This window comes from Aythya marila, assembly GCF_965140915.1.
Source record: "Aythya marila genome assembly, chromosome: 16".
Classification (NCBI taxonomy): Eukaryota; Metazoa; Chordata; class Aves; order Anseriformes; family Anatidae; genus Aythya; species Aythya marila.
This window is the reverse complement of record NC_139057.1, coordinates 2,121,258-2,144,400: the sequence shown is the minus strand read 5'-3', so window position 1 is coordinate 2,144,400 and position 23,143 is coordinate 2,121,258. Positions and strand designations below refer to the sequence as shown.

At 45.3% G+C, this 23,143-nt stretch overlaps 1 protein-coding gene across 1 annotated transcript in view; it reads right to left on the bottom strand.

The window, feature by feature from the left end:
• Window positions 1–22,314, bottom strand: part of LOC309884526 (peroxidasin homolog) — a gene marked incomplete at its 5' end in the record, with an annotated part of 43,585 nt that extends 21,271 nt beyond the window's left edge. Inside the window, 6 exons of the mRNA XM_082773580.1 lie at window positions 722–793; window positions 2,302–2,373; window positions 5,142–5,213; window positions 5,442–5,513; window positions 12,827–12,898; window positions 22,151–22,314. Of these exons, the coding sequence (XP_082629706.1) occupies window positions 722–793; window positions 2,302–2,373; window positions 5,142–5,213; window positions 5,442–5,513; window positions 12,827–12,898; window positions 22,151–22,314 (524 nt within the window). The remainder of the gene's footprint in view (window positions 1–721; window positions 794–2,301; window positions 2,374–5,141; window positions 5,214–5,441; window positions 5,514–12,826; window positions 12,899–22,150) is intronic.
• Between the last annotated feature and the right edge of the window lie 829 nt (window positions 22,315–23,143).

The following is a 23,143-nucleotide window of genomic DNA, read 5'->3' as shown; positions in this document are numbered from 1 at the left end:
AGTTGTTCTCTGTTAAAAATATACGAAGCATTTTACCCGCTTGCAGAAATCACAGAGCACTGTGGGGAGAAGCACATGATTTTCTTGCAGTATAAAATCATGGCAGAACCCCCAAATTCTTCAGGTTTTGCTTCCCTCCTTCCCCCCCGTTGGAAATGCATCATTTCCAAACATCATAAAACACCAAACAAAGCTAAGCACTAGGAGATATAAGCAAGCAAAAAAATAAGAATAAGAGACAGGTTACATGGGAATAACATAGCAGGGCATTCCTTCATGGGGTGAGAATCATGCACTGTGGTACCCTTCTGAGCAAAACGGCCTTTTTCTTTTCTTTTACAGCTATGATTTTTCCTCCTGTGTTAGGATACTGATCTAAGACACGATCCGTGGCCTGGACTTCCACATTTTTGCATATTTTTTTTATAGTTTAAAGCACGTAGGACAGCAGAGGGTTGGGATGACTTTCCAGGAACATTCGTTCCTGCAGTGTTATTGATCTGTAAGCTTCCAGTTAGACTTTAATTAGACACCAGCATGAAGCAACTCCTAACTGGTTAAATCAGCTCTTGCGTCCAACCAAAACTGTTTTATAAACTTCACAGTGGCCTTAGAAGTGCAACAACTAAAGGCTTTGCCAACCAGGCACATTTTTCCTCAGATCCTGGCCGTCTGATCGAAGATAAACAATTGCTCTTTGCAGGCAATGTTTTTTACTTACAGTCGTTTGAGGGATTCCAGTTGAGAGAATGTCCCTGGATGAATCCTGGAAATTTTGTTGTTGTGCAAGAATCTGCAATGGAAGAACCCATGCCAAAACATTATTCAGTATTTGCACTACACGGATGATAACAACCCAGGTCAGAACTCAGCTGAAGTACAAAGGTTGCTCACCAAAATGGAGCTCGGAGTTCTAAATTGACTGTGTTTGTTTCCATGAGCTATGGGGATTTTTTTCATGTGAGAACGCAATGCAATACACCGAAGCGGAGAGCGGGTGTGTACTGGAAATGGTGACTCAAGATGTGATGTAACAGATTTAAACTGGAACCTCAAAGTTAATCTGCTTTTTGCTGTGCAAAGGGAGGAGAAAGGGCACAAAATCCCTGCAGGCTGGACCCACCCTGTGCTTTCTGTGCCATGGTCAGCTCCAGTTTACAAGAGACCTTTCCCCCCTGCAGAAGATATGGGAGTTTACAGGGGCAGCTGTTGAAGTAAGGCTCCAGTAGACAACTCAGTGTAGTTATAGACCCAAATCCATGAGTAAATCTAATTCAGACAGCAGCAGCCAAACCTGGGTTTACTCTGAACGAAGCCAAAGCAACTTCTCACTTCCAGGTTCTTAGCATGTAGATAAGAGAGTTCTTGGAAAAAAAACTGCACTGAAACACAGCAGGGGGGAGCAGGATGGAATAATTAACTCTCCATTCCCTTAATGGAGGAAATTTAGTTATGTCAGTTACGTCTAATACTCTCAAAAGACCACTGACTACAGAGAAGTAATTTTAGTAGATGGTGGACCAGGAAAGCAATACAAAAGCAGTGTGAGTTGAGTGCAACTGTCTGCAGACACACATGTACAGGGGGGTTCAGCCTAGCTGCACAGCCTGGATGTTGACAAACCTTCCTCTGAAACTTAAATTCGGAATTTTTGTTGGATCAAATACAGAGACTGAGATCAGCCACAGCGTACTGATCCAGGTCTGAATTTTTCTAAGGGTGTTGTTTGGATCCCTCGGTTTTGTTTGCCTAGTAAGTACGGGTGTAATGCATGTTTGCATGCAGCACAGAAGGGTCTGTTGGTTTCACCATGGAGTGGGAACCACCACGTGAGCCTTTTTCCTGGTGGGTATATTTTTACTACAAGCAATGCTGGGGAGCAGGGGACACGGGACTTAGTTTCCTAATGCTTTCAAGAAGGATGCATGTTTTTCTTGTCGGACATTCTTATGACTTTGTTCCTTTTCCATCTCCTTTTTTGTATACACTGCCCAACAATGACTTAAGTTGACCTTACAAGTGGAATAAGGTTGACTTTCTCTAGATTTACTCCTACTTAGATGGAAATGCGAACATTAAACAAGGTGAGAAATTCCCACATAGTTTCAGTAACCATCCTGTTTCTCAAGTAGACAAAATCTGATTCTTTAAGGATGCTTCTCTCCATACTTCTTTCCTTTTTGGAGATCACTGCACTTTGCTTCATGCTACAAAAACATCACTGTTAAACAAAATGAAGGTTGTTTTTTTTACCTGTCTTCTCCCCCACTTACTCACAAGGAAAGTCACATCTTTACTTACAGCCTTTCAAGTTTAGGCAGGTCGCTAAAAGTCTCTGACTCCAGGGTTTCCAGGTTGTTGAAGTGCAGGTAGCTGTCACACAGAAAAGCACAAGGGACAGGGTTAAGGATCACAATTTAAAAGATAATCACTCACCACACATCTCAGTATTCTCTTTAGTATCTTCAATTTTCACATGCAAAAATAGTAGCCAACACTGGCTTCTCCCTGTGCTGTCAATTGTTTACTCTCTCTGAATAAACTGTAACACGCACTGGGGAGATCAGATTTGCTCTTCCCTTAAACTGTGAAAGAATGAAACTCATGAAGAGCCTGCAGCAGCTGTTCCCCATCCAACCACCATCCAAGAACTTTCCCTGCCTTGCTCCTAATGCCTCGACATCCCCCTGCACAGCCTTGGATCACTGAGACGAAATAGCCATACTATGAAGCACTTGTCCCCAGCCTAGAAATTTAAACGTTTCTGAGAGGGATCATGAATTTTCCAAGAATTAATATTTAGAAAAAGGCCCTGAGCATTCTGATAAAACTTTGAAGTCGGTCCTGCTTGGAGCTGGAGGTTGGGCTAGAGGCATCCAGAGGCTTCTTCCAGCCTTTGTTTGTTTGTGATGCTAGTAGGGGCTCCCAGAAACAAGAAACAAGAGCAGGAACATTTAGGTACTGCTGTCATCGGGCTATTCTGTTTCTGTGGAAGGAAAACAGCCTCCAAAGACAGAGATAATGCAGTCAGCTAGAACACCATCATCTAAATGGTACATTAATGTGAACAGCCCTGCTATTGCTCATGCAACCAACCTGCTGCTCCATCAGCAGAGCTCCAGGAGACCTCCTGCACTGCCCCAAGTTACCCCTTGCCATCAGCAAAACAAATCTGGGGTCTGCAGCACCACAGCAAGGAACCTGACATCCCCTGCTCCCGTTAGCTGTGGTGTGCACTGACATAACCAACCTGTTCCTGACCTTTAAACGCATCTCAGGGCAGTTTCCAAGTTGCCCAAATTCTTCCCCAATTTTTACACAAAAGCATACATTCTCCAGCAGACACTGATTAATCGTGGGTCTACAAATACTCGCTGCTATTGTAGCTGCCTGGGATGAGAAATAATTGCCTAAGCCTCCGCATGGCTGTTTGATTTGTAATGGAAGGATTCACAATAAATGGATCGCTATCAGAGCACAAAACAGGCACGGTGACTCAGATCCTGCAGTGGAGGGCAAGAGCAGGGAGAGGGAAACGCATGTGCTGTAATAAGTCTCAGATGTCTGCTGTCACTGCTTTGGCCTTTGAGGAAAGCATCTGATATTGTCCATCAATCGGGCTATACTTTCCTTGAAAAGCTGGCTTGTGGGGTACAGGAACACGGGGTAGGATTTGAGCAAAGCTAATTCTTTTGGAACCATGCCTGCCTTCGAGATTGGAAACAGATGGGCCTTTCCAAGGGTTGTTTGTTGTTTTTGTGGTTTTGTTGTGTTTTTTTTTTTTTTTCTTTTATTTGTGACATCAAGTCTGGAACGCTCATTGTTAAAATATCACCGAGGCCAGCATCATCTCCCTGAGCACAGCTGAGCCCGTCTCTGCTTCCCGTTTTCTCCCAGGAATCACTGCTGAGCTGGCTGATGGAAAAAGCATACCATACACAAGGATGGCAGCACACCCGTTGTTAAGCTTGCCTGTAATGCCCTACAGCTATAATACCTACAGTACCTATAGCTTGCAGCTATCCCCCATCCACTTCTGCTGTCAGCCTAGAGAACAAGCTGGATCCTATTCTTTTTACAGCAAAATTGTTAGCTGCATTCCAGCCCCATAAACTCTGCCATTTGGGACAATCCATGAATTAGTGGTTTCACCTTTGCTCCCTGTTCTCCAGTGATGTAAATAATTGCTGTATTTCAAATACCTATGCTCGCATTCTTTCCAGTGCACACAAATTCACCCACACGCACGTCATATATCATGACACCTGACATGAAAAATCCAACCCCAGTTCAGCAAGCCCCGTTAGAAGAGTCAGACCTCAGTCTTGCCATCTCACCTTTAGCATGGAGCCCGAACGGTCAAAAAACAAAACCTCTTTGACAGAATAAACAGCGTGGATTTGCAATACACAGAAGGGGAGCAATTAAGGATGCAGGAATGTCACTGTGAGAGGCTCCAGCTGCCAGGAAAACTCATGAGGCTCCTTTCATCCCAGAGAGCCTCACAGCCTGGAGGGAAGGTCATTACTTGGTTTACCTCCATCTTTTCTTCTCCCCATCGCAATGTCCAGATGATTTAGCGCATGCAAACACCACCACCCTGGTGGCTTGCATAAATACCCCATCCCAGCTCTCAGCTTGCACTTCATCCATTCGCTTTCAGCAAAGGTTTGGATAAGAGAGAAACTGAACCAGCACCGGCAGTTCAGGAGAACGGCCAGACCCTACACTGCTCCAGAAGTCCCAGCAGACATAAACACAGCAGGCCAGCTGCCTCCTGTTTCAAGCCATCCTACACATCCCTGGTTTCCTCCCATTGGAAGTTCTTTGGACATAGAGGGAATTAAAAGCACAGCTGGGCTCTTCTTATGCTCCAGAGGCTTAGGGTCAGGAGAAAACATACGGGACATCAGTAGGAAGAGCCCTTGGTATTAACTACCTCAAATCACTACTGGGACCAGCTGTTTCCAAGTGAAGCCAGTGCAGTGTTGCAAAGTTGGACCTCAAAACAGCAGAAGCCTCATCCTACTCCTTCCTAAGTGGCTGGTACACAGCAATTCAGCTTTGGGATTAGACAAGCCAACAGCTTGGCTCTTCTGCACAACAAACTCAAGCGACAAAGAGCACTCGTCTGTACTTACAGCTGCTCCAGAGAGCGGAGTCCTTTGAAGGCATGCTGCTGGATACTCTGAATTTCGTTTTTATAAAGGTAGCTTTCAAGAGGAGAGAAAGAAAAAAGCATTAGGACAACCCGTTCAGCAGTCATATTTTAAGAGACACAGGAAGCCAAAGCAGAGCTTTCTGATTGGATTCAAGGGCAATGTTTTACATCTGCAACATCAGCATCCAGAAATTCTGAGCACAGAAAGTTCACTGGACAACGTTGGGAGTGGGCTGTTCAATTTGCAAGAGGTTAAGAAACTACCGAGACAGCAACTCACAGGTATTTCAGGTTCTCCAGATCTTCAAAGGATCTTCTCACAATGTGTTTTATCAGGTTGTTGTTCAGCAGCCTGTTCAAATCAAGACAGAAAAAACAGAGCTGGTGAATTCAGCATGAGAGACTCACGGCATTTGTACTCCTGAAAACTAGAAAATCCTTAATCCACAGGTTTCCTTAATCCTTAATCCACTGAAAAATCCTTAATCCACAGGTTTCATAGAATTTAAATCTAAAGGGGCTATCAGCCTGAAGTCAGGATGCTCACAACAGTTAAGTCAATAAGAACATTTTTTGCCCAGAGGTGCATTCCAGTAAGGAACGCTCAAAAACATTTCCTTACCTTTTGTCACGGTGGCTTTCACCCAAAAGTTACAATTTTGGCCAGGAAAAGAGTGAGGAGAAGGGAGACGGGCAGCCGAAAGCAGAGAGAAGAGACAAATTAAATAATTGCTGCCATTTTTGTACAATTACTGAAGGTTTTTGGGGATGCATGGTTGTGTTAATGTGTGAGCAGGGGCATGCAGAACCAGGTTTTAACTGCACAAAAGCAGTTCAAAACGCTACTTCATCGGTTATAAGAGTCATTAAATGGTAAGGCATTGTTTTAATCTCTTTGTATACAAATATGTACACAGGAAAAATAAATAAATGATATAGATCTGAGTCCCACAGCTAGTCAGAAACAGCCTCTTTCAATCTGGAGAGCCTCGTGCCAGATTTTAATACAAAACCTATGGACAACATCGCATTGGCAGGCAGCCTCTGACTTGTGTGTTTCGTTACCATGACTGTGCATGCAAATGCGAGCCTGTGCCAAGGAGCAGAGAGCAGCCCGTCCTTGTAAGAGCGACGCTGGGTGCAACAGCAGTGACCACACGGCCGAACCCTACAGAAATCTGCTCTGCGACCACTGCCAAGCCCAAGGCTGAGAAAACTAAATAAATCACTTACAAATAGCTCTTGAATGGATGAGGGTTCGCTATTCTCTGTGGCTGTTGAACCGCACTTATTGGGGTCTTTCCCCATGGTATTGGATCCGACAAACCTCACGGTGGCCACTGGTGGATTTCGTAGCTAGGATTAAGGATCTCAATGGCTATGCTTATTTTTAAGTTCTTAAATGGAGATGTGGACAGAGAAGAGCTGTGACTGCATGTCAAAGATCTGTTTTTCTAGGAAAAACTGCTCTTCCCCTTGTAAGCAGCCAGACCCTACAGTATCAGGTCAAATTCAACACAAAACCAGGCCAGGCTGCCCATGGAGCTCATTTCACAAGTTCATTCTCTTTCCTTTTTTTCTGATAGCTCTGTTCCTCAGAAATGATCCACCACCTGACAGCACATGGGAAGACGGTTCAGTGGTTTCCAAGCAGAAAGCCCAATTTTCTGCCCCCCCTTTGATGAAGAAAATCGGGTAGACAGCACGTCAGAGAGCCTCTGGCAAAGGTCCCTTCCTGGGAGCAACATCTGTGCAGGTAAAGGATAGAGAGAAAAGACAAAGAGGTGGGGAAAAATGGCAAAAACACGTGGGAAAAGAAGATGAAGATACAATCGAATGCCCCAGGGATGCAAGGATGAAAGATCTCAGAAACACAGATGTGTTACGGCAGCTTCACAAGGCACCTGAGCTGCGCCAGCCCTCCACCAGCTTGTCCTCAGGTGAGGAATTACATTAAAGGTGCAAAAAGCACAGATGGTACTTGAGTGAAGGGGAGAGGAAAAAAACAAAACAAAAAAACAAAACAAAAAAAAAAACACACATTTTTGGAAGCCAAAGCAATAAAGATTTGAGAAAAATCTCACTATCCTCTTTTGATTACCTGTTCTGCCACCATTCAGGTGCCACTTCCAAGCTGCACATAGCAGCAGCGTGGACAAGCAGCCTGAAGAGGTTAAGGCAGAAGGATGCTGGCAAGTTCCTGCACAGCTGCGAGCAATGGCTCAACACACACGACTGAGGCTAAAAAACCCGATTTCGCTCATAAGGATGCAAAAATGATGTCAAGCCCTTGGAACACGCTCTCGTGCTTTGACAGCCAGATATGCTGAGTGGAAATCCAGCCCCTGAAAAGCAACCCCAAGGTTTGTTTGATGATCGAACACCCGAGGACTGCTTGAGAGCAGTGCAGGAGAGGACTTTTGTCTATTTACCCACAGGACAAAGACAACACAGGCACCAGCGGCGCACGCTTCCTTCCCTGCCCTCTATCAGCACACTTTCATCTTCAGCCAGGGGTGAAAGGAAGTGGCTTGTTCTCTGCTATCTGATCCTTGGCCCCACTTCTGAGGATGCTGGATAGGCTGATAAACAGGTGCCAGCTGGGACATCACTCCCCTGGATGCAGGCACTTGTCCCCTGCCACGCGGCTGGCATCAACAGCTTGACTCACAGAGGACACAAGAGGGCTACCAGCAAGCAGACCCCTGGGGCAGGGGCATGCTGATGGGCTGAGGAGCCCCCCCTGCACCACCATGGGCTGGGATCCTTGGCTGACCCTTTAACACAGACCCTTTAATGCAGAGAGTTTAGACCTGGACTGAAACCCAGGGAGATTTTAAATCGCAGCTTGTCGACTGGCTGAATTTTGGTGCTATTGAAAAACATTCATTGAGTCCATTTCGGTGTCTCTGCTGTTTAGGGCAGTTAAAAGGGGGCAGAATCGGCGATCCAAGCCAAACAAGAGGAACTCTGGAAGTTCAAAGAGCACTCACCGTGCAGGCCTCTCATCTCATGGCCTGATACTTAAATTGTTCATTGCCTGATTAAAGGTTAAAAAGCGTATGGAAGGAGCCATCTCTGTTTCCTGTCTCAGGATTCCCTATTGTAACAGACGGATATGTCCTGGAATACACTCAAAACTGAGATAATTTATGAAGTCCCTCATACTGTACATATTCCAAAGAGCTACTTTCAGGGAAATGCATAGTCAAGACAGCACATCTGGATCCTAGAAAGACTTCAGATGGCTTGTGGACAGCTGTCTGTTCCTTGACTCCTGTGCAGTTCACCCAAGCGAAGAAGTGTGCGAAATCCTGGCCACGATTTGCATGACCTGGATACGGATCCCAGCTGCAATCAATAGCAAAATGCCCAATTACCCGTTTAAGTTGCAGAGAATTGAAAGCTAAGTCCTACCGCTAACCGGATCTGCTGGGAATAAACGCTTTGGCAGACAGAAGCTGGAAAGATCATTATTGATGTATGTCTCAAGCACACCCCGTTGCAAAATGAGCTCGATTAAAAATATCAGCAGTATGTTTCCTGGAGCTTACCAACAGATAGCAAACTGGTGTGGTGCTCCCCTCCAGGACAGCTGGCGAATTTGGCTCAGAACGAACAGGCGGACTCAACCATACAGGTTTTATTCCTGAAAATTCTTCTGGGAGGCTTGGGATACAACACCAGCCCCACACAGGCTGGCCCATATCCTCTAAGAGAGCATTTCCCACCGAGTTTCATTTATTCTCTGACCGTCCCTCCCTCTTCCATCCCCACCCTGCCTCCAGGTTGCCAAGCGCAGCCTTAAGTTGCATTCACCGAGTCGTTTTTCTATTTTGAAGAATGTATTAGATGATGTGACAGGCCGGTGTTCATACCCAAAACATGTTCCCTTTCCTCCTTTCCTTTGACAAACGACATGCTGCAGTCGGCGTGACATAGCAGCTCCTTTTTTTCCCTCACGCCGTTACCAGAAGTCATCACGTAGCGCATTTAAAGGGGGAGAAAAAGTTAGTTTAATGTTCAGCCGTGCGTTCTCCCTTGCTGACAGGATGATTTGGAATAGCCATTTCCCATATGTGAGAGAGAAACCTTTATTTCAGGATCCATCAGGCTCTAACATCCCCTCCTGCTCACAGGGACACGTTCTCTGAGGAGCCACCAGAGGATCCGAGGCGGCCTGCACACTGTCCCTGAAAGCAGCACCTAAAGGAGAGCTGCAGAGCTCACCAGAAGTGCTTTTTGTTCCACATAATGCTTCCTAAATAGTTTTCAAAGCACTCACAGAGACAGACAAGTGTGAAAACAGGTAACTTAAGGCGGAAAGAGAAACACGATGTGAGCGAGGACATGGACAGAACAAGGACACGGGCAGAAGTACGCGGTCTCCTCTCAGCCCCTGTTCGCTTGGGTGCCCATGACATGGGCAGGAGGACAAAGAAACCTACTGGGGAAGTTAATAAGTACTGCTTTGGTCTCAGGGCTCGAGGTTTCTATAAGCTGGAGGGACAAATGGCAGCAACTACTGGGCTGTGATGGCACTGGTGTGAAAACAGCAATCGCCCAGTTGGGTCAACACGGCAGGGTGCTGGCCTCCTGGGGAGCACACAGGAGGGCCGTAACACAGCGGTGTTGTCATCCATCCCCACCCAGAGATGAGCTAAAGGAGCAAAGACCGGGAAGCAATGAGACACTGCCTCTCACCACGGGCTTGCAACGTGTTTGCTCTCTGCCAGGGCCCGGCACCTGCTGTGAGCTAATGCTGGGTTAAGCAATGAGGCCGGCGTCGGCCAACTCGAGCAAAACAGCTGCTGCAAAGCTGCTGGCACTCTGTGGATGGCATACAAGAGGTTTTTTTTTTTTTCCTTCCTGCTCCCTGCTGCTCTACATTTTTTACTACGGTGACATAGTAACGGCTTAAAAATACACAAAGGAGATTCTGGGACCAGCAGCTACATGCGAAGGGATAGGACTGGATGAGAAAACCTCACAGATTTAAGACTTTTTGCCCGAAAAAATTGGTGCACGCGACGTTGTGGACAGCCAACAAGCAAGCTCTCAGTGCTTGCTTGTAATAAATGCTTATTACCTCTTGTGGTGCACCAGGAGCCCAAAGGCAGGAGCATGTAATGACTGTTGCTCCTCCACAGACAAACAGAGCTCCTGTTTTTAATTTCAGTAGTGCTCTGTAATTTATCAAATCCCCTGCACCAGGGAGAGGAAAGAAGAGAGAAGAGCCAGGGGAAGGTTTGAACTTTACCCAGGATGTTTAAAAGCTCCACGGGACGTTCAGGAAAGGCTCCTCTTCTCTCAGCCCACCTCTCTGCACCTCTCCCTCCAAATGCAGAGTACAAAGGCTTCCTTATCAGGGTGGTTTATAAACTGTCAAACTTGGATATTTTACAGCCATCCTGCCCAAAAGGAGATGCAAAACAGAAACTGCACCAGGCTCTGCTGCCCTTCCTCTGCCAGGCCAAAGGATTTCAGGAAAAGGCTCATTTAAAAGCTTTTACTTGGTTAAGGAACTTTATTCTGTAAATCCCACGGCAGATAGAGGCAATCTCAGAGTTCCTGCATACGGAACCTGAGCTGCTCTGTCCTCTAAACCACGTGCTTCAAATACTCTGGCCAAACTTCCCCAGCACTTCTCTCTGGGATTTTTAAGGATTTATTCTCTTTATCACTTGAAAACCTGTGCAAGTCCTGAGCCAAAAGGTTACTGTCTAGGAAACATCAGCAAATTCTTTGGCTCTTGTCGGTTCTGATATGGGAATTGGAGAAACCAAAGTTCCTGGAGAGAACCTTGCCCGAGGAACGTGAGGTCTGACTTCCATTCCGTTAACTCCCACCTGTGGGGAACCTGATAACTCCTGCGAGCATGAGAATAACCGATTCTTCCAGCTTGCTGGCCAAAGCAGGAAATAAAACAAAGTAAATGAACTATCTAAATGGAAAGGTTTCATTTGTAAAAAAAAGTTGAATTTTAAAACTGAAATATAAAAATGCCGTATTTTCTTAGGGCAGTGTTTTTTAGCCAACCCAGTATTCTGGCTCTGGGGACAGCTGTAGGATGCTGTTTAGGGAAAGCATGAGAGCCTGTCCACCATCTGTGCAAAACACATCCCTCTTACTGCCCTGGCATCTATAATGCTGAGATTAGGGATGGTAGGTGCATATTCACACCTATTTCCTTCAGTATCAGTTCATGGAATTCCTGCCCTGGAGGTCCCTTCCCAGGAACACGTGTAAGCAGTAACCAAAAACACAGGACTAAGTCATGGAGCATACAGATGTTACCGAGAGATGGGTCTTTCTTTCTCAGCTAGGCTGCATATCCCCATCTAGCAAAGTGGCAGGAGTCAGGAAGAAAGAAGCAGAAGTCTTGCACGTGCCAGGGACCTGTCTACATTTAAGCACTGTGAGGACAGCACCTGGCATCTCTTACAGAACTCATTACGTGAAGCATTTCTCCTGTGAAAGCCTGCCAGGCTCCTTGGTTTCCCCAAGGTTCAGCTCAAACTAGCTGTTGTGCTGCTGGTTTGGCCAATCAGTCCCCTGTGCACAGTGGAACAAACTTTAGCAAACTCTGATTTTTAAAATACAGCTTTTAAACAGCTCTCTATGACAAATTACTCCTCCATTGCTACTCTTTCTACAACTTCTTACAACTGACTGAACTTCTTATTTTCTGGGTTTGCCTTCTTTCAGCACTGACATCTTTACTGGATCAGGGACTTCAGATCTTTCAAGGTCAGACAGAGAAAAAATAATCTGGACTTTCTCTTGCTTTTTGGGGCCACAAATGTCTGAATCCAGGAAATATGAATGCGTCTGTCATGCAGTGCAGACTCTCAGACTAGCTGGTTTGCCTCACAAAGAGCTTGAACCTAGAAATCCTATAGCTGTTAGCGCCATGTAACAGCTTGAATAATCAGATCTGAGCCTCACCAGGCCAATTACATCCAGCACAGTGCTGTGCTGACACAGCTTCTGTTTCTGATTTGGGGGCTGGTTTGTTTTCAATGTCTTGGCTACACAGTGCAGACGTACTCATATCTATCTTCAAACCCTCAGCCTTAAGGCAGCAAGAAGCAGCAAAGGCTCCCATTATTTCCTTTGAGCAGAGCAAGAAATTCATTAGTAAAGTATTGTAGCAGACTGACGTGAGCATGCCTGCCCTGGTTGGGATGCAAGGCTCAAGGAACTGCCTTCTAATCCCATCCCTATCTGCAGTAGGTTAGGGGTAGGTATTTATTCTATGGCAAAACACAGTGACAGACTGGCATTTGTAAGGACACGCTCACTTCAGGAAACATTTGAGGCAGCCATGGAAAGAAAGACACTTTTAATGCATCCCTCTGCTATCCAGGCCATTATGGGCTGCTCCAGTCATACCTGCTGAAACATCCTCAGGCAGTAAGAGCATGCACAAAATTCTTCTTTTTTTAAAGACAGATTAACTACCAAAATGAAAGTTATTAAATTGCTCATTTAATTAAAAATTGTAAGACATGTGATCCAGGGTAGAACAGAGAGAATTTTAAAGCTTTAACTGGGTATGGGCAAATCGGCTGAAATAACTAAGACCAAGGCCATCCTTAAACTATGATAGCACTAATGTAATAAATAAATAAGCTCACTGCAGGATCACTGAGTGGGACTTACAGAGTATTGAGGTTCTTCAGTCTCCTGAAGGCTCCAGGTCGTATCTCCTTGATGTGGTTGAAACGTAAATCTCTGAAAGCAGAAAACACAATCAGTACACTCATAATATAAATGAGGCAGTAGCAAACAGCAACAAAGGGAGGAGGAATTCTGGAAGAGTTTATTGTATCACGTCTACAGGACTGGAGAAATGGAGACAACGATCAGGGATGGAGAGGGGGAAGAAGAGGAGGAGGAGTGGGGATGATGACTGGGGGGCTACAATCGCCTGCAAAGTCTGCCAAAAGCCTGCACAACCAACCCTACATTTACAAAATGTACAAAATTTATTTACATTTCATAGAAAACTAAAGGCTGAAAGGACTCGAGTGATCAATTCCATGAGCCGTGCACAAGGTCTGCTTCTTGGCACCCCAAGTTCATGTACAATTGCTCTTGCACCTCATGCTGGTTTGTAGAGGAATGCACATAATCATCTTGACCCACTTTTTAGGTCCCCAGCAAAATTATCTTTGTCCCAAAATGGTTAAATCTGATCAAATAACCTCATATAATAAGCATTTCACATTCTGCTCCACAGTGCTCCAAGACTCAGAACAGCTTATCGCTGCCTGCATTTCAAATTTGTGCCAACTTCAATTAGAATTAGTGGAGTCCAGGGGATTCTGGCAATTTTCAAGGGCTGTCCATGTATCTACATTGATTTGGAACCCTAAAACATGTTGTTTTGATGGCTAATGAGATAATAAAATAAGAGCTAAGTGGTTTAACCTGGTTAACCAAGTAGAAACACTTCTATAGGGAATGCGCATCGATTTGGCACCTTGCATGGTCCAGCATATTATAACAAATTGCAGAAGACTGACAACTGGTTTTTGCTGTTAGTTTCCATCCAAAGCACAACAATTAATTATTTTTTTTTCTGCAATACTACCTTTAGTGAACACACAGCTATTTCTGTTTAAGACAGCCTTTTAAGGGCACTTGCTTCGAGGGGAAAAACACATGAATGTGCCGAAATGCCTGTCATTCTGGTGGTAAACCAAGGAGCATTTGGAGTCACAGCTTAAAACAAGAATTCTACACACTGCTAAGTGTTCAACACTTATTTTTAGAATGAGCTTCGACAAGAATTGTGGCCTATGTAAGACTATAACGAAGTGCATTCGCTGCAGATAGCTGTAAGCAAACAGAGTGAGCATCCAAGGGGGCTGAAAGATCTTGGAGCAAGTATTTGAGAGGAGGGTACCCAGTAAGTAGAGCTGATTTTAGTTTAAGATATAGTGTTTCTTCAGCATAACAGCTTGCAAAGAAGGTTATTTTATGTTAAAAAGAATCCCACTAAGCATTCTTACTTTTAGGCAGAAAATATACAGTATTTTTATTGAACTCAAGCTGAAATATTAAATCTCTGCCTTGTTACCCCATTAATCACTGAATGCAATAGAATGACAGTGGAAGTTGTCTCTCCTGTTATTTTTTTCCCATTTTTTTAGCTTTTCAGCTTTGAACAAAGACATGAGAAGACCAAATAAGAAAACTTTCATCTCTTTCTTAGTGGTAAATCTTGCACGCTGAAGAGCTAGAGGGCAGGAAGGCACGCAGCTTCAGCATTTTGAAAAGTGTTTCAAACATTTCTTGCTCGCCTTGTTGGAAGGTGTTACAGATCCCTCTTCACTGATGATGTGAATTTGATGGTATCTGTACAGAGCTTTCGAGGCCATGGCTGACACCGTAAAGCCAAATACAATTAAGTATTGGCAAAGGCAATAGCACAACGCACTATTCTCCATGGTCTCATTAAAAGGAAATGAGGGAAAAACTAGACCATGAGAAAAGGTGAAGAAATGCAAACTTGATTTATGCACTGTAACACGCAGACACCAACTCTGCCTCCCTGGGGGGCTGTGAGGACAGTGTAATTAGTCCTGGCAGCTGGCTACAGGTAATAGGGGAGGGAACAAACAAATGGAAGAAACACACAGGAGTCAAGGCTGAGGCTGCTGATGCTCGTGAAAGGCAGTGGGAAGTGGATAGTGAGGTGCAAAATACCACCTTGGGTCACAGACTGCTGGTGGAAAAAACATCCAACTATTTTAACAAACACAGACAATTACAATCTGTCACACCCCAGCATTCACACATAAGAGCACAGCTTCCCCAGCTGAAACTAGAAGCAAAACCCAGAACCATGGGTGACTGAAAACACCTCTGAAAAGCCAGCAAAAATAAAACGCAAGCTCCCCCACTCCCAGGACTGCTTTCACTTTGGGTCACTTGCCGAAAACTACTCTATGGAAAGGTGCTGGAGAAGTCTGCAGCTCACTAAGCAAGTCTCACCTCCTAGAGAGTGGGATTTTTCACCTGTGAGAGCAAATAAAGCGAGCCTGGGCTGCAGAGCCTGGCAAGAGCAATCATGCATCACTAACAAAGGTCCCAGCACTGCTGCTTGGCAGCACTTCCTCCATCAGCAGTTCCCCTGCTGGCGAGAAGTACAGGGATGGAGATGCCTCCTGATATTCCCATTGCTGGGTGAGCAATGGGTCCGGTTTCATGCACTTCAAACTTGCAGGAACTTTTCCCCTCCACCACCCTCGAGGAGCAAATAGTAAAGCTTAGCATGTTGTTTTAATGAAACGTCTTGATTTTTCACCCCTTTTCAATTCCAGGTAAGATCTTCAAATGAATCCCAGGACCCCAAGTTCTGAACTCATCTGGTTTGCACTCCTTTGGAAAGGTCACTCTGGTTTGCCTTCCATCACACAACGGCAATAGTCTGAGAGCAACCCATATCTTCATCCTTACCAATGCATTTTAAACAAGAAAAAAAAAGAAAAAAAATCCAACTTTGGCTCATCCACAGCATCTTCCTCCAGACTTTGCTTTAGCCCTAAGCTTAGCTGGTGAAAGAACACCATGTAGGGCTGCACTGGGAAATTCCTGGCTTGCGTGCAGTGATTGAGAGCGTTCCCACTCCCTGCAGAGTTTGCCCCTTTTTACACAGAAAGGCTTGTTTCTCCCAATTCCCAGTGTACTCGCGTTGGAAACTCGACATTTCTCCTCACAAAGCAGCGTGCTTTTCACCAGGACCCACCACGCAGCTGCTCGGGTGCCAGCCTGTCCCAGCTGCTGTGGACGTGAGCAGCTGGGCTCCCTCCCTCCCGCCTGCTTCCTTCACCTTGGGATCTGCAAAACTGGGGGCCAGGAGGGAATCCCTTGTGATTTGCCTCTCCACCATGCTTTCAAAGCTGACAGTCTGGGATTATAAGAGAGGATCCCAGACCTTTTCCTACCTTCACACAACCAGGGCGCACCCAGTGCCCTGGGACAGCGGCTGTGCCGCACCACTCAGCACGGATCCCTCCAGCCAGCAGCAGCTTGCCTGCCTCTGCAGAAAACCTCACCAAATCCTCGTGCCAAAGCACCACGGCTCTGGCAGGAAACTGGGTGGAATGCATGGATAATCTCAGATCTGCTAGTGAAATCACTCACCTTTCCTGACTGTGGGAACTCCCAGCCCCGTCCCCGAGACTTACCAAGACTGAGAGAATTTGCAAAGGGAGTGAGGACACAGGTATTTACACTCAAATCTTTCCGATCCTCCCAGCTGTGATCAGAGCAATCGTTCCTGAAATCACTGTGTTAAATAATTAACAATGATTAGCATATAAAGCAATCTACAGCTTTTACAAGCAGCTTCCATTTCTGTTTAACCTATTTCGGCTTTTAAAGAATGAGATATATATTACCACGTTACCTAACCAGATAATTAGCTACACGAGGTGTTTTACTGCAGTTCTGTGGAAATTACTGGGTTTGCTTCACTGAAGTATCTTCTGTGTTCAAAACACGGTGCACAGCAATGATGCTGCCAGTTTGGGGCCATTTAACCCAGAAGCGGTTGGGTAAGTGGCAGCCAACCAACCATCATCACCAAAGACACCGAGAGTAATGGTTGTTTTACAAAGGGAGATAAGACATTGAGGTTCCTTCCAGTTTTTCCTGGGGTGTGTAGGACATTCTACACATGATTTTTAAGTCAAGTTTCCCACTTCTAATAAGAGCCAGAGCACTTGTCAGGAAGATGCTCGTTTATCTAACTCATCCACAGAACATCGGAGTCAGCTCTGCAGGTTCCTCCACGCTGCCAAGCAGCTACAGTGCTGGCAGGAAGGGAAAACAGCCTTGCTGAGATGGGAATGAAGTCTTCCAGGCTCATTGTCATCAGCTCCCCGGCTCAGGAATGTCCCTCTTGCACACAAGTCCCCAAATGGCTTTAATAAATGACAGCTTTCATCTGTGAATCCCTACAAGGACAGCTGAGCGTTGTCATCTCTGCTAGGGAGAGGAGACCACAGGGGGGCTCAGGGCTGGGGGGGCTCCAAGGTTCTGCTATTTTGGGGTGTAACTGTTTAAGACATCAAGATTTGACTCTTCGAGGAATGAAGAGGAAGGAAAATACATTCAGTATGGAAATACTGATAAAGAAGTCAGTAAGATCACGGATGAAACAGGGAAAAGCAAGCATACGCAGAGAGCCTCATGCTGCAGAACAAGCTGCTGTTCCCTTTTGTACACTTACGGATTGAAAGTAGAGGGATGGGCACGCTAGGTTTTAATTAAGAAATCACCACAGGCATTCCTGAAGAAAAACATTTTAAAATTTCAGCACCCACAAACAGGTCAGGATTTTTAAAAGGGCTCCCTCTTCGTCAGCTGGAGCACGAACTCGACAGTAATTCAGCTTGGTGTGTTGACTGCTGCTGTGCTGATCCCCCTTTTTCCATGCACACAAGCCAGCACGCACTCACAGGCACACGTTCAACTGTGCAAGACTCATTCATACAAAAATAAGTGGTTAGAGGCAGTTCTGGGTGGTTTGGACCACCACAGGCACTCCCCACAGCCCCCCTGGAAGCCCAGTTACCAAAGATGCGGTTCTGGTCAGGGTCTGGAGGAAACTGGGCTGTACAATGTGCCTGGAAGAGTTGCACAAGGTGTCTGCTGATGTTTCTTCCTTGCTGGAACCATTTTGCCATGTGCCACCAAGCATCCCATAGCTTTCAGCAGTAAAAGGCAGGTGCACCAAATACCTCCAAAACACACTTTTGGCCCTGAACACGTCTTAAAGTAGGAAGATTACACTGCAAACTGTTGACCTCATCAATCTTAGATAATTTGAGCCATTATCTATTAGCAGCTGGTATGGAGATTAGGGTCTGATCCTAATCAAATGAGCTAAATCTATTCTCGGATATTCATGTCAGCAAGGAGGAGTCTCTTAGCCTAATACATATTTCCTTTGCACCACCTATTCAAGATATTGCCCACATCAAATAAAGACAACGTTCCCTCCTCCTGAACTGTATCCTGACCCTGATCCAGAAGGTGGTAAAAGAAAGTTTCAGAGTGCAAAGATATATTTATATTTTCAGGAAACCCAAAAAGCAGTAGCACCATGTCAGCTTAAATGAACTGTTAATGGGATTTTCAAATACCAAGTCCCTCGCAGCAAAGATGTTGGCTCTTTTCTTTCTTAAGAGCATGACCGTTTCAGTCTTTAACCAGAATATAAATGCATTCTTGCACCAAAATACACTGATTTCTCCAACCTACTGCTGTAGCCCACTCTGAAAAAGTGGCCTTAAAGAGCACAGTGATGGTCCTGGTACAAGTATGGGGAAAGGGACGTGGTGAGAGCAGAGCAGTCAGGGAAAGTGCAGATATTCAAGTGAGAACCAGATGAAGAGGCACTACAGGTCAGTGAAGCCAGGATTTCTAAACACTTGAGGTAACCACAAACCCAAGAGTTTGGGTGATTTCACTAAAAGATACTGGAATGCCTCTAGGAAGGAAAGAAAAAACACAAAACCTTTAAATACCTCCCCTCCCCATCTTCCTTCTGACGAAGTGACTTATAAATAGAACATAAAGAAGACTTCGGTCACCTCCAAAATGTTTAATGATGATTAAATACTGCAGCAAAGAAGAAGTCGGAAGGAGATCACACCTGGAAGATGCAGAACGTGTGGGTGTACATTCAATGACTGCACATAGGACTATCACAGGCAGAGGAAATGACTAATCCATTCTTCATCTGAAAGACCGAGAGTGCACGACAGAGACCACAATGGGAGCAGCATTTCCAAGAACTCATTTGCTCAGCAAGCCTTCCCCCTGCAAATGTAGATGCTTTTCCTGAAAATATGCTTCTTAAGACACACAGAGAGTGCTGCAGCCTGTCCCAGCACAGCCTTCATTCCTGCTGCGTAGCATCCTACTGCAGGAAGAGGGGAACCGAGCAGGCAGCCACCACGCAGCACCCTGCACAGCCACGATGGGAAACAAAGCTCGTCAAAGCGGCCGTGCCCACGCTGCCCAATTAGCAGCCAGGTCTGTGAACAACTGGGTCACCTCCCGTTCATGCCAGCAGCGTGTTCGCATCCCAGCTACTGTACTGTCTTTGCTGGTGCCCTCAGCTACGTTTCCCTTGAAGTCCCCATTCATTACGTGCTACGCATAATGCAGAAAGGAGACTAGCCCACGGATAATTGGATTGCCATCCATTAGCTGCCAGCCAGAGGGGGACTTCTTTCCATGGATTTCTTCCCCTCGTGCCCACACGTTTCAAAGTTTATTGTTTCAAATGTCACTCTGTAGAACAAATGACTTCGAAGGTTAAAGACCTATTGAAATTTTCGGAGTGTATGTTTCGCAGCTGTTCCCTTCTTTGGGCTGCTGGCTAAAGAAACTGCTCGAATCCCAGCGGTAACCAGCAGATCACATCTGGATAATCGCGTTCCAGTTGAACAGACAGCAGCCAAAATACGTTTGCAGTTAAACACCACAAATTTCTATAGCTTACTTATCTGTACACACGTAGCCATGCCTGCCATCCTCTTCTCTGCTCGGGACAAAACGAGCAGACTCTGTTACCAAAGACAAATAGGCTATTGCTAAAACCAGACGCTGGGCCAGATCCTCGGCTGCACCCAGCTGGGACTGGGAAGGGAGGAGGGAAACGGCGACCAAAGAGGAGCCAGTAACAGCTCATCAATCCCGGAGCTGGTTCCATGCCAGTCCCAGCATCATTCAGAGACGGCCATGGGCTGCTCCAAGTTACGCCAGCTGGCTAGCGCCCCGAGGGGGCCATCTGCCAGCAGGGCTTGTTGAAGCACAGCGTGTGCCGGCTCGAAGACTTCCCTGCTCTTCAAGGATTGTTCGAGAGAGGGTGGCACGGAGTCACGGAAGTCAGAAAGTCCCAAACTCCCGACTTCAAAGCAAAGCCCATCTGGAAGCTGCAGCTGTTCGGCGAGGGAACAGAGCTGGAGCCTCGCATCGGTGTTTGAATCTGCAGGCACAGGCTTGGTCCTGTTCATACCAAAGGGCAAATGTGGAAAATATCACAATCCCACATTTTCTACTCAGAGTAACTCCACGATCAGATATTCTTGCTATAATTCTGAGTGCTCGCGTTGAGCAGTAACAGTTCTCCCAAGAGAAAGATTAACATACCTAAAAGCTGGAGTAGTCAGGACCTGGGTTAAGAAGCATTTTGATCTTTCAGATTTTTTTAAAAAAAGTTCAATTATTCAAATGGTATTTATAACAGATACAATGGGATGCTGGATGCCAAATGCATTTACATACATTAAATCCTCAAGATTGCCAGAAAGTCAGTATCTCTGTTTGCTGCACACCATACAAAGGCATGTGATCTGCCAACAGAGAACTTACCAGGCTCCTATTATTCTGTATCTATGGGAATCACTACTTAGCAGTATGGGTTTCACTTATAATTATGCAGGCAGTATTAGGAGAGAATATACCAGACAAAACTCCCTCAAAAATATCAGTCTGTAAAGACAGTCATCTTGAAACACGACTGCTTTCATATCTCACACCTATACCATGTAGCTAATGCTTAACACCCCAGTTTCCCATTCAAGAAAGACTTGTAAGGGGAGAAAAAAAGGCTGGTGACAAGTTGGAGAGGGAAACTCTGCAAATTCCTGTAGGGCAGATAGCTACAACCCAGCTAATGTGCAACAAACCATGGAGTAGGCAGCATCACCCTGCACAATAACTACAGCATCACCAGCCTCGATAGAAAGCAAGTCCAGATTTGGGTCTGCCCCAAGTCGGGGTGAATCCCACGTAGCCCAGCTGCAATCAGTTTCTGCACCAGCACAGCTCTGGCAGATGGAGCTAGAGTAGGCATTTCCTTTGTGCCAGTCCTGCTAGGACCTCTGTGCTTTTTTTTCCATCCACCCAAGCAGATCTAGATGGCAGCAATTAAAATGCCAGCATCCTGCCTGCATTATGCTCCTCAGGCTGCCAGCAGATAAATCGCATTAGTAATATTAGAGAAATGTTTACAGGAGACATGCTCGTATGGATGTTCTGGCTGAGACCAAATTTGGATTGTTATGGGCAGAGAGAACAGCTTCTCAACCCACCAGAGTTGGAAAAGTTTGACAATCAGCAGTGATTTAACGGTTTTGAGATGAATTTTTGACAAGTCTTTCCTGCTATTTACAAAAAAAGGTCTTCCAAACCAAGGGAGCAGCTAAGAGAAACATTTTGTCACATGCCACAGCATCTTAAGGACACCCTTAAGCATAGGATAGACCACAGAATGAGAGGAAGGTGCTCTTCTGGACCTGTCAGTAAGAGCTGTTTAGAGGTTTGGAAGTGCTATGTGCCCTTTTCCTACACCTTTTCCATTTGAATGGACACACCAGCAGCTCCCCCTCCCCCAGAAGGCACATCCAACCCAACAGGTATAGTTTTACTTCTCAAGGAGCCTGTGAGATGCCTCGATTGCTGCTTTCCTAATAAGCCTTGCATGTGGTTTGTATAGTTCAGATAGAATCTGGAAAGCCAAAACTTAAAGCCTAGGAAAGAAATAGGGCGGTATGTATGAAAAATTAGGTGTTTTGTTCTGTAGAGATAAAAGCCCAAACTGCTGTGTTTCCTCTCTCTCTCCTACACCCATATACAAAGCCTTCTCAAACATAAACTGTGTACCTTTCTATAAGCACAGTTTAATATTTGTGACCTTTGATTCCCCAAAACCATCTTCCAGGGATTTCATGCCATTCTTCTTCTGCATTTTTCAACTCCCTTGATTGTCCTGTTAACGACTAACTGATGCCAAAAGAAGCAGTTTCTTTTCTATGCTCTAACAGCCTGAAACAGTTTGCAGCACAGACAACTGCACCAAAAAGGAGAAAAAGCATGCCTTTAACCAGCAAGCTTTTTCTTTCTTCTTCCTAGAGACCAAGCAGGTAAGAAAGGCAGTAAAACGAAACGGCTACTCACAGTATGTTTGTCTGGGGTGGGATGTCGGGGATGGTTTCCAGCATCAGATGCATGCATCTCACCGTAGTCCTGAAGCACAGGCAGCGACTGGGGCAGGAACAGGAGAAACTAAGCAAGAGGAGAAAGCACAAAAAGCCTAGGAGAGCTGAAGGTTTGATCAGCATGGTGTTTGCCCGAGTGGATTTTCCTCAATTCTGAACTGCAGGGAGCTGACAAAAAAAAGTTTCCCAGCCCTGAGGTCCAGGAGGAGGGGACTCATCAGCATGTGTTTGCAATTAAATTAAGGCAGTTTGACAGTCCAACCGCCCACCCTCCCTGCCATTATGTACATCATTGAAGATCAGACTGTTCCCACCCCTCTTTAATTGTGGTGTTGAAACCTTAAGTCTTAATTTTGATTTATTTTTGCCTTGTTTCTTGATTTTTTAACAGCAGGCTAACTCCTTAGCCATTTATCTAAAAAACATACAGAATGCACCTTTGTGGACAATGACAAAAAACTGCCAGGACTTGGATAGCCTGGGATCGTGCTTTTAGGGCAAAATTTTTGCCTTAGCACACACTTCAGACTGAGGATGGCATCTTATCTAATAGCCTCTGTCAAATGCAGCAGACGATACGACTTTTAGGATAGTTATTGCACGTACGTATAACATCTGGTAAAATACATCTCCCACAATTTGTGGGACCTTGGAGCGCTACAGATAAGGGATTTTAAAAGGGAGACCACTAACACAGATAAATAACCTGCAAATAAAGAGGAAAAAAAAACTGGCTGTACGCTTTCTGTCATGTTATACAGAGTAAAGTCTGACTAATTTCAAAGACTTTTTAGCTAATGTAGTTTCATACTACAAAGATGCAATTTAGAAAAATGTTAGGGCTTTGGAAAAACCAAGGGCAATTGAGGGGTGAAGAGGGAAAGAAACAATGAAAACAACCACATTTGAACTGCAGTAACTCCTGCAGGAGATACAGGCTTCTGTTTATCCC